The 11,830-nt window shown below is 47.9% G+C and overlaps 2 protein-coding genes across 2 annotated transcripts; both read right to left on the minus strand.

Moving 5' to 3' along the window:
- Positions 1–628: 628 nt before the first annotated feature.
- Positions 629–4,953, minus strand: F4817DRAFT_343241 (armadillo-type protein). The gene is made up of 2 exons (XM_049304000.1): positions 2,512–4,953; positions 629–2,452 (listed from the first exon to the last, which is right to left on the minus strand). The coding sequence occupies exons 1-2, from the start codon at positions 4,759–4,761 to the stop codon at positions 1,046–1,048; spliced, it is 3,657 nt and encodes a 1,218-aa protein (XP_049157362.1). The 5' UTR covers positions 4,762–4,953; the 3' UTR covers positions 629–1,045.
- Positions 4,954–5,809: 856 nt separating this feature from the next.
- On the minus strand, positions 5,810–10,189 carry F4817DRAFT_172207 (cortical protein marker for cell polarity-domain-containing protein). The gene is made up of 2 exons (XM_049298217.1): positions 6,239–10,189; positions 5,810–6,186 (listed from the first exon to the last, which is right to left on the minus strand). The coding sequence occupies exons 1-2, from the start codon at positions 9,711–9,713 to the stop codon at positions 5,951–5,953; spliced, it is 3,711 nt and encodes a 1,236-aa protein (XP_049157363.1). The 5' UTR covers positions 9,714–10,189; the 3' UTR covers positions 5,810–5,950.
- Positions 10,190–11,830: the final 1,641 nt, after the last annotated feature.

The raw sequence follows: 11,830 nt of genomic DNA on the forward strand, positions 1-11,830 counted from the left end.
TTTCCCCTATGAAGTAGATGATAAGCCCTTGATCGACAGGCCCGCGTCGCGTGGTGAACCGCGAAGCGTTTCCGGGGAAATTGGGCGGATGATCTTCCTTTCTAAGGATAGAAATAAAATAAAAAAATAAAAAAATAAAAAAAAACGCACGAGATCAAACAGCGGCTTGGATTAAAGATACGCTTAACTAGACGTAGAGAGATCGTCGGAGAAAAGTTCTAGAAATTCTCCTTTATGTTTTTTACGGGCATCGTACGACTACATAGAAATATACATAGGATCTATGTAGAATACGCTTATGTATGTATCCGTTGGCTTCAACTCGACTTATCTAGCCCACCAAGGCACTCGGAGAGACCCTTACATAGAAATGTCCCCAAGGATTTACTTTGCGAGAGAAATAATTAGAGTGTATAGTAATCGCAAGGAGAGGTTGGTAGCACCGTGGAGCTGGTGTGATGATTTAAAGCTCAATGTATATATAAACATCCCATGGTCACGCCACTCTCTCTTAAGACGGTATGGAGCTTGATTAATATGTACTGTATGTACCTGACTAACTCATCTCTTTTACATTGTTAGCAGGTAGTAATAGATGCTTCTATTGGGCTGCTGACATGTATGTATCCGCTGTTCGTGGTCAGTTGGTTGACGATAGCCTCAATACCCCTTTTCAAGACTCCCGACATTTCAACCGAACGGGGAACCGGCTGGCAACTAAGGCACACTAAACACAAAAGACTATTATTGATGACTTATGATTCCCGTAAAAATAACTCTATTCACCAGACACCAGACACCAGACACCAGACAGTCAAAGCGCCTAACGCGCTATCCCACCTAATAATAATACCCATGATCGCTAAGACCCGATCGATTTGACTACTGCTACGGAACGGCCCAACTAAATCGACTCGGCCCTCATCGCACTCCTCATTATTTTGCTTGATTTGAATCTACTGTACACCGCCAGCCAGAGGTCCTGAACTCACGTAGCTGAATAATACTAGCCATGTATTTTAAACAAAAAAAGGGGAAAATATTTCTATAGCACAATTGCCAATTCGGGCCTGTCGATGCCCTCTTCGCTCAGGTTCGGGTAATAAGGCACCATGGCGTCGGCGGCTTGCACGTACGCGTCGTTGTAGAGCCGCCAGTAAGGCTGCCGCACCTTGCGGGCGGGATGGAATAGACCCGCCCATACGTAGTTCAGTACGAGACCGGGTCCGACGGCCATCCGAATAGCTTCGATAGCTTCTACAATACGGTCTATAACGTGTGGGCTGGTTTCGAAGAGGTTGGGCCAGAGAAGGTTGAGTAAATGCACCATAGCGTCTTCGCAGCCTAGACCAACTACACCTAGTGCAATGTGCTTGACCACGGACGCGGCCGTCTGCCGATGGACCTGGTCACGGTCGATTAGGGCATCTTCCAGGAGCGGCGTCACGGCGTAGACGTAATCTTTGGCCATTTCTCCAATGTACTCGAAGAGGAATGATAAAGACTTGAGCACACCATTTTGAACGTTAAGTTCAGGGACCCGATACTCGTTCATCAGAGCAGGGAGCACTGTGAAAGGAGCACAAGTCTCAGCAACAATACCGATTGCGACAGCCGTGCAAACTCGGGATTGACGCTCCTGGACGCGCAGGTTGTTCAGTAAGGTAGCCAGCACATCTTGTGGTCCGATAGCTTTCGCGATGAAACCAAACGTGTTATTGGCTGCTCTTCTGATGCCCTTTTTGTGTGCCTTTAGCATATCCAATAGTTCGAAGCAAATTCTCATCCATTCTCTTGCGTTCACACTCTCTGGTCCCCGATCGGCAATACGGCCGACGAGATCGATTGTATTCTCCTGTACCTTTTCGTGACGGTTTCGTAAGATAGGAGTAAGACGCGGTAGTAGATCCTTGATTGGAGGCTGCATTTGGCTGATACCAACAACGGTAACAATGCTTCGGAGAGCCGCGAGGATTGAGCCAAGAACTTCAGGATACTCCTCTCCGAGGTATTCGTACAAGACAACGCCTAGCTTACCCATAAGGGCATCCTCGCCGCACTGCTTCATGACTATCGCAATCCTGCTGATGAGATCCGCGGCTTGCTGACGGATCGTTGCTGATTTGTTGTTGAGACGCCACAAGATTGTTGACACTATTTGGGGCAAATACGGCTTACAGCGCGTGCCTAGGGCGTTAACCACCGTGCCGAAGCCGTTTAGCATAATGACATCTTCGACACTTTGCTCCTGGAAGGAATGGAGAATGCCGTCGATAAGTCGCTCCTCCAACCTCTCACCAATGTCCGCCGCTCCTAAGCTGGCAACTACCTTCTCCACCGTCTCGACAGTCATCTTGCGGTAGGCCTCGCTCTCATCTTTGAGATTCCCAACAATTCGCTCTAGAATCTCGCTGACGCCAACCTTCTGGCCAATATCAACGGTTGTTTCCACCTGTAATAATAGAATTAGCAACGGATAGATAACGAATAGGGTTAAGGAGGTTAACGTACCACTTGTCGATAGTTTCGCTTATCTAGGGCCATCCGCCTAACCCAGAAACTCTTAAAGAACTCATCTAGAACGTGTTCCTTAAGGTAGCCAGCCGTCACACCTTCAGTGCCCGCACATTGAGATACAACCTTCAACACGACCTTCTTCATCTCTTCGTCTGGAGACGAGAATTCTCGGAGAAGGATATCCATTACTTGTGAGGTATAATAATTGGCATATTCCTCATCCATAAGTGGAATGATATAACCAACAGCCTTGAGAAAGCCAGCGAGACCCTTGCCGCGTTGCTTGCGTGCACCAGTCCATAGAGGGTTTAAAATATCATCGAAGCTTTCAATACCATAAGGGTTAGAGGCTTCAGCAAGAGCAGCAATAGCCAAACTAGTGACCGTCCGTACCTTTGTTTGCTCATCATTCAGGTTTGGGCCTATGCAGTCCACAAGACCTTTAAGGTGAGGTAGAACGGCACATCCCATTAGGATAGGAATCTGTTGCACGATCTTGACACCGGTATGTCGGGCTTGCCACGACTTCTTGCTTCGACATACTGCTCGTAAGAAAGGTAAAAGAGCGGGAATACCTAGCGCTGAGGCCACAACCGCGAAGGCTCTTGCTGTTGTGTTACGTACGTACTCGTCGACGTGGTCGATATCTGGCCTCATCGTGCTGATCATAGTGGCGAGACCGGCAGCTTTACTGAGATTGGAGATAATCTCTCGACCCTCGACTCTTGCATAATAATCTTGGTCAATGAGGAGCGGTTCAATAACGACTAGAATCTTGTGGACGTAAGGACGGACAAGGTCGTCAAGCTTCCATAAGATACGGTCGATTACTTTGACGAGCAAATGGCGTTCTTGGTCTTCCAGCGTCTTCTCCATCAGAAGAGGGAGAATCTGGTTGAACAGAGCCCCAGCACCGAACTGCCTTGCATTATCTGTGAGTTGTCTGAGAGCAGTCTTTCGCATAGGAGGAGTACCATTCTTGATCTTCAGGAGAAGCCTCATAATCTTTCTCTCCTTCAGCTCTTCAACGCTTAGGCTGTTTTCATCAGAGCCATCTGCCAGTTTGCCGAAGTAAGCCATATCTTCCTGCTTGAAAAATTGTAGCTCTCCAACGCCAGGGATTTCTTTGGGCATCTGGCTTCCTCCTAATCTCGTACTCTCCGGATCCTGCATCATGAAACCACCGTAATTTGGCGGTAGCGGTGTCGCCGCGACCCTATGGAGAGGGGCATGGCCGGTAGGATATCCCGATGGCGGGTCGAGAATCTTGAAGCCTTGTTCTTCGCCAGGAAGTAACGCATTCAACTCTTCATCACCAAGAATGCCACCAGGGCCAGATATGTCTGCTTTCGCTGCGCCAACTCCAAGTGAGGATGTGTGCATCGGTGTAGCTAAACCGCTATTACCGACAGGAGTCGCAGAGGGTGCTTGATCCCATCTCGATCTCTTCTTGGCGCCATCAGATGCGCCGGGGGTAGGGAGCGACGGCGCCTGGTCCCATCTGGATCTCTTGGTCTTCCCTTCGGCAGAGTCTGATGAGGGTTCATCCACAGCAGAAGAAGCAACATCCCATCTCTTCTTGCGTTTTCGCCCAGCCGTCACTGCCTCAGTAGATCCGGCGTCTGTGTTCTCTTTATCTCCGTTTTTGAGTGTTGCTTCGTGATCTTCATCAATTTCTTTCCCTTCCCGCTTCGCCTGAATAGCACGCTTAACCTTTTCTTCTTCCCTTTCTATTTCTCTCCGTTCCATAATATCTCGATATGTATCTCCTTCTTCGGCGGCGCCCCCTTGGCGGTTGAAGGCATCGGCTCTTGTCGGGGTGAGAACGCGATCGAAGCGACGTTTCTGGTAGTCAGTTTCGCGGTCAACGATCCTCGTGCTGTTTTCGCCTCTTCCTGCAAATGGATCATCCTCCTCGACTCCATTGCCGTGGGCGAATTCGTCAATCTGGGCACGCGTCGCGGTATACTGGCCAACTAAACGACGCGAGTTATCGGCATCTTCCATTTCTTCATCCTCGCCATCGCCATCGGCAACGGGGATAGATGTGAGATATCCTGCATATTTATCATCTCCAACACGGTCGTAAAGCTCTGTGTCGAAAGATTCGGTAAGCTTTGCCTTGGTTGAGCTCTCAGATCGCTGGTTCTTGGGGTCTCGGCCGCGCGACCCTTTCTTAGCAGCTGCAGCAGCGTTCCGCTCAGCCTGAAGCTTTCTAACGGCGTCAAAGTCAGCGTCTGACATGATTAACAGTTCAGCCGGACGCTGTCTTGACCTTTTATTAGATGGAAGCGTGAAGGGGAGAGGCTGATTGAAGATGAACGAGATTTCATGCGCTGGTGAGGCTCTAAATGGGTTAGTGATCAAGTGATAACGAAAAGGTGTTGCTAAAAGAGGCTCCACTCTGTACTTGATAGCTGCTAATCTTGATTTGCCGCCTTAGGGGAGTTTATGTAAGGTGGGTAAGTTGTGGCAAACCGTCTGACCGTCTGTGGCTAGTACATCTAGGTACATAATAAGCACCTACTATGTATGTACATAACACTGCAATGTTTATGTACTAATCACTCGAAACTATTTAAATCAATAAAGAATAAGGCAAGATGTAAATGTAAGTAGCAAGATTATAATTTCCTACTTAATCCAGTGAGTCAATAAGTACCTATGAATTAGTGAAATTTATATCGGATAAAAGCAATGTCCCGTTCAACCAAAATTCACGCCAATGGAATATTTCACTCCTTTCAAATAATCTCGTAACATCTATCAAGGTGCACAAATATAGCAAATCACACATAGCAATTCAAAAACACATATTCCGTAGATTGACTACGTAACTACCACCGGAGCGGTGTAAATGTTTGCTCAGCGTCGAGCTAAGTTCGGCCGAATCCATCTGTCCTCTCACTGAGATATACCCTTTTACTCAACCCTGAATCTCCGCAAAATATGTCCGTCCTTCCTATCAAAAATACCATCAACTTACTGTCCTCCGAGCTTGCACCGGCAAGACCAACCCCATAGCAGCCGGGGGACGAGGCTGCAAGGTAATTGTGAAATATACAAAGGACGGTAGTGAAGGACTAGTAACACATGTAGGTGTGAAGGTAACTAGACATGTAAACATTAAAATGGTTGGCGTTGTCGTCATTCATGAAGTCGCCAAAGATTAGTAAATCCGTAGCGGATATTTTCTGCTCCTCTCTATTTCCTCCCCAATCCCCCGATCTCTTCGCATCGACAGGCCTCTGTCGGTTGGGTATCTTCGATATGACATCGATTTGTTGACTCTCCATAGTCAGATCTATTACTGTTTGGTTCTAAAAATTGCAGTACGCATGTGTAAAGGTGGGTGGTGCGGAGAAGACATATTTGTCCTAGGCTCAATTATCGCAACCTTATGGCAACAAAGTAGTCCTGTTGACAGGACTCCTTAAACATGAGGAGGTCCCGGTCTACCTTGGCTTAGGGAATTTAGTAGCTCATGCGGTGGTATCCGCTGCATACCGCTACCGCGATCGAACATGGATGTAGGAGCTGGGACATAACCCTCACGCTTCTTGCGGTACCGGTCTAATGCCAGACCAGCAAGTACAATGAGTACCATGAGGCCTAATGATATGGCTAATCCAATAAGAGCCACAAATACGAGGGGCATACCACTATCATCTGACGACAAAGTTAGTGGATACACAATTAGACAACTAGACTGCAAACTTACTTGAAGAAGTAAAGAAGTTGTTGTTCTGTACGAAGATTCGGGAGATTGACCCGGCCGTGCCATCGATACTTGAGGTGAGTGCGTAAGGCCGGATCATCGTACCATTGAAGATTGCGCTCGATGCTGTACCAAATCCCGGTATCGCAATAGAGCCGGTCATCAAGAGAACTTGATCGGAAGCGGCAAGATCAGATGAGTCGTGGGATTGAGTCACCGTAAACATCTGTAAGCTACTGATTACGGTCTCTCTGTCGAACGTGACGCCAGCAGATTTCCAAGATGAGCCATCGTGCTTCATCAGATAGGTGGAACCATCAGACTGCGTACCGGCAACCCAGATCTGCTTTGAATCACTACTCGCAGCAGTTAAGGCATTCACAGGACCTGGTAGATCCGAGGCGTCTGAGTATGGACTCCAATGAGAACTTGAGGCGTCGTAGGAGGCCAGAAAGGCCCCGCTATCATTGAGGGTCAGGTTACCACCCGCAAGCAGAACTGAATTGCTCGACCACATCATGCAGTTGACATCACCGCCAAGTTCAAAACCAGGCCGGTTCCACTGACTAGTTCCGGTGCTAAAAAGACAGACGCTAGGGCAGGGAAGCGAACCGGCTCTCTCGAAGGAGCCACCAACATAGACATCCCCAGTCTCCGGGCGGACAGTGACAGAGGAGACAACTACATTGTTGCCAACGAGAGCAGGGGGCTGCGAATTAAACGACTTGGACGCAAGGTTGTACGAAATGAGACCGTTGACAACGGACCCCTGAACAGTGCCATTGACTCTCCCGCCAGCATATAGGTTGTCGCCCTGGACCACCAATGATAAGAATGCTGAGCTTTCAGATACTTCGGCGCCTAGCCCCGTCACGGAGTTGGAATCTGCACCGTCGATGAAAGCTAGGTTATAAATAGTTGAACCATTAGACGCATTCGCAATAAAGTGCCCGCCAAGTACTGTGACGTTCTTCCCATCACTTTCGTAAAACGCTCCTGTGACGACGCCAGCAACAGTATCAGTACCGTTCTCTAGGCTCGCGCGCTTCGAGAGTCCATCTGCAGGGGTGCTAGACTGGCTAGATGGCGGGTGAATTTTGATAGGGAAGTTGCCAAACCCATTAGATACGGTTGTAGCACCGTATGCGCGAAGGGCCTGAGAGGATATCGATCCAGCATATATGGTCTCATTATCTGATACTGCTACCGCCGTCGTAAGAACACCGTTTAAAAATGGAACTGGAGTATCCAAGTTTTGCAACCAGTTCTTTTGCGATCTGACCCAGACTGCAAAGCCTTGCACCTCAGCAACGTCGTTATTACCGAATGCAAGAAGGTGCGTAAATTCACCAGTTAAGGTGATGACGTCTTCTGCTGCGCTCTCGCTGAGGTTCATGGTTGTTGGTACAATACTTGTAACAGTTCCGTCCACACCAGCTCCGAGTGGTGCCCATTGGTTACTTGAGCTGTCATAAATCGCAACGTTTGCCAATCCCGGCGTCGAACCATCCTGGGTATTGTTGAACCGGCCGCCGACGAATAGACTATTGCCATCTAGGTACATCGATAAGACCTCGCCATTTATGCCACCGTCAAGCGCCAAAGTCTTCCCATCATTATCGATGGCAACAATGTTACGCTCGTTGTCAGAGGTGAAATTACCGCCTATATAAGTTCGGTCTTTGCTGGCGACCAACGATGTTACCGCGGATTTGGGTTCGAATGAAGAACTGAGCTTGATGAAAGCAGAATTGGCAAAATCGGAGGTCTCAACTGTCGCCCGGCTGGGATCGTATTCGAACAATCCGTTTAGGCCACCGGTAGAATTTAGAAGCTCGAATCCAACTCTTTGGGCTACCATCACGAAATCATCGCCGGAAATAGATTCCGATTGGCCAGGTACAGGTGACAATGTAACACTAGGCTTGAAGGAACTCGAGCTAGCATCAACAGAACCTATATGAAGTTGGTCATATTTGTCGTACTCGTTAGTCTGATATAAAATTCTCGGATCCATTGTTCGATTAGCACCACTTGACGTCAACGTCCCTGATACTCTAACCTGACCACGTCTCAAGCAAGTGTTATCCTGAAGACATCCAGGCGTATACAACTTGATGATGTACTCTCCAGATTCTCTGATATCCGGGTAGAACACAACAGAAGCGGCGTCGGAGGCGACTGGTTTCGGCAGCTGAGCTGACAGATATTGAGCGTAGCTTTGTCCCGACGGAGTCACTGTCCATGTTCCCGTTGTGGTCGCTTCTGAAGGCGTTGAAGTGTTGGCGCACTTGGGTTCGTTGAAATCATTGATCGCGAAGGCGAAAATATCGTCCTGGAATAGTTCAATACCAGTCAGGCCTCCACCATTACCGTACCAGGCGGAGATGTCAAGTCTAAATGCGTTCATCCCAAGCCGGTTTACAAAGTGGAAATCCTGGAATTCGACCGAAGGGTCATCGCTAAGCGGGCATTCGCTAGTACACGTAGAGTTCTGCTTGGTTACAGGGTCGATGTAGGTGAAGTTCATGATGCCGTTCAGCGGCAGCGCGGTGAATCTCCAAGTCCGAGTTCCCCGACCATCTTGGTGAGTATTCCATAAACGAAGTTTGGTAGGTTCAAAACCGTAGTTGAAAGCTGCCCTCCACGTTCCCGGTGTATTGTCCTGCAAGAGCCAAGCATTACCAGAACCGTCAGTACCATTGGTTTTACAAACAATGTTCTTCGGGTCACTGAAACCTGCGGCCGATGTGCTCTGATCGGCTTCGATAGTCGCGGTAGAAAGATTGATAACCTGGCCATCAGGCGTACTCGGCGCGCTCGTGTTTCCTAGGCCCGTAAAACTTCCCCCGAAGATTATATGTCCGGTAGGCGCCTTCGTAATTGAGTTGACAGGTCCATTAAAGCCAGCAAATGGCAGACTTGCCCAGCTTTTCGACGCAAGCCACGTAATCGCGTTGGTAGAGTTTGCTGCCCTAAAGCTACCGCCAACATAGACCTTACCAGCTGAATCATCACATAACAAGCTGTTAACTTGACCCGAAAGATTAGCCAGAGGTGTGACTTTGGAAGTATTCGGGTCGAAAGATGCGATGCCTGATGATTGTACTCCTCCTAAGCTTGTGAAGTTACCACCTAGGATGATCTCCCCTTGAAACATGCACATTGTCTGAATAGATGCGTCCGCCTCTAGAAGATTGACAAACACCCCATTTGGAAGGCGCGTCAAGAGCTGTTCAGATCCATTAGAACTGAAAGGCAGCTCGGACTGCCTATCATATTGGTAAAGAGAAATGCCGCTAAAGTCTCCAGCGATTCCAACCCTTCCAAGTTGACGTGTATCGAGATTCGCATCAGGTATCTGATTGAAGGTGATCGCTCCCGATAGCGACGCGAACGAGGCGAGGGCAAGAAACCACGGCGATGGTATCGGAGCACGACTGCGCGTGGCGCAGCCCTGGCGGAATGCGATTTTCATAGCTACTTTGACCTATGGCCGAGTTAAGGGCAACGTGCCCGTGTCTCGACAATACTCAATTTAGTTTCCCTATTAACGAAACCCTCGTCTTCCAACACGGCGCAAACGCTTTATTTTCCGACGGAGTCCATAACCTCGAGGAAATCGATATATAGTGCGCGCGCGGAAACTGGAATTAGAGGCGAACAGGTAAGTGCGGATTGAAGGTGTCGCGATGTATTGTGTTATTGCGAAACAATTAATTATCGAGAATGCGAGTTCGGCGTTGAAAAAAACAAAAAAAACTAAATGAGTGGACTGGCGGGAATCCCGAGGCGACAAGTGGTAGCAATTAAGATTATAATCTTGAATTGACTTTTATTATTGTACTCGGCCGTCGGACGGATTGCGTCGTCTCCTCGAGGTCCAAGATTTAGAGGAAAGTGGTTCTTGGTGAGTGCGTGGATCTAGCGGTAATAATTAGAATGGGCTGTGCTGCGGTACCCGAGTGCCTAGAGTGTGTTGTCACTAGGTGTAGGGGTGGTGCCTGCACTGGTACCCTATTAGCTTACGTCAACTACTAAGATTTCCCCCAATTTTAACCTAAACTAGCCTTGCTTCAAAAGGGAATCCAAATCGAGATGAAGGAGAGTTTATCATTGGAAGAAAAATACAAGATGAGAGAGTACTGAGGCAATTCTCTATATCAATTCAACAAGCAAACAATTGCTCTGTGGAACAAAAATAACCCCTCGCTCGCCAAAGGAAACGTCTAAGGAGTGCAACGAGGAGGAAGGGAGACTTATCACTGACCAGTTTTCAAATGATACCAATGCACGATGCAACGGTCGTCCGATGGTATCACTTTAGGAGCGATGTGTACTGCCAACTGTACTACTGTGATGAGGAAAAGTAATGCTTTGCTGCTGCTAGGCCACCACTAGATCCCAGTCTCGTAAACTAGATTATTTTACTTGATTTTTGCTTGGTTAGGTGCCCAGGAGTAGGAACTTGACAACGACAGGGACCGGCTTAGCCCAATATGCTAGGGCTGATTTTTAGAAGTGTGCCTGGCGGTGATTCTTCGGAAACGAGCGACGTGGGGATGCTGTATAAATCCCTTTGGTTGGTGAAATGAGCGAATGCGGTAACGACGCGATCGTACTTGATGTGTCTTAACTGCCCCAGAACTTGTTGCTGTCAAACGTAGTCTGCCGGATAATGCTGTCCTCAGATCAGGGGTTTAGAGGCAAGTGTTGATTGGATCTGATTGGATCTTCAGAAAACGCGAACGAGTGACTAAAAATGAGAAACGACTGTTGTGAAAAAAAGAAAATGCCGTATAGGCGAGAATAGTGCAACAATATATTGTTACACGCCTCACGTATTAACCTAGAGTAATAAAGAGGTAAAAGGAGTGACAATACTCTTTGGTGTTTTCTGCCTCTTCGTTGTCGAACGTCGAACGTCGAACGGGTGAGAAAAACGGCCAGCGTGCAACAATAGGAAGAGCTAGAGCGAAATGTGCAAGAAGGGAGAGGCTTGGGAGGGTCTGCACCTGCAGTAGCGTAATTTCTGCTGAGAGCCTACATACATGTACCTAGATGTACGCACCTAGCCAGCTTAGCTCACCTGTGCAGACGGCACGCTTCCATTGCACACACGCTCCACATCGGGTGTCCATAAGGGGCTTACAGGGGTCGTTCCTGAGGGAAGCCACAATCTCGTCTTCCCAATCTGTAACTAGTCTAGTCTCATCGTCCAACCGTTAAAAGAGAGCCAAGGGTAGAATCTTATCCAAGCGAAGTCTCACGGGCGGTTTTCTCGTGTTTCTATTATGCAAATCTTATCATTACGCCGGCTAATCCTGTACTATGTAGCATAACGGGTTCTTTAACAAGATGGTATGAATGATGATTGTTATTCCCGAGAATAGAAAAAAATCGGTATTGTGCTTCGTATATACCTTACATACATGTAGTTCAATAGAATACATAACCTACCTCAGCTATATACCTCCTAAAAAGGTAATAGGTAGAGGCTTACATTCAGATGATCGCCAGCGTCGAAAAGCCAACCAATGACAGAGTAAGTAGCAACAACTCCTTCCAATTTTAACCCATAGGATCTTTTATAAT

Source organism: Daldinia loculata (assembly GCF_022478755.1).
Source record: "Daldinia loculata strain CBS 113971 unplaced genomic scaffold F4817scaffold_38, whole genome shotgun sequence".
Taxonomy (NCBI): Eukaryota; Fungi; Ascomycota; class Sordariomycetes; order Xylariales; family Hypoxylaceae; genus Daldinia; species Daldinia loculata.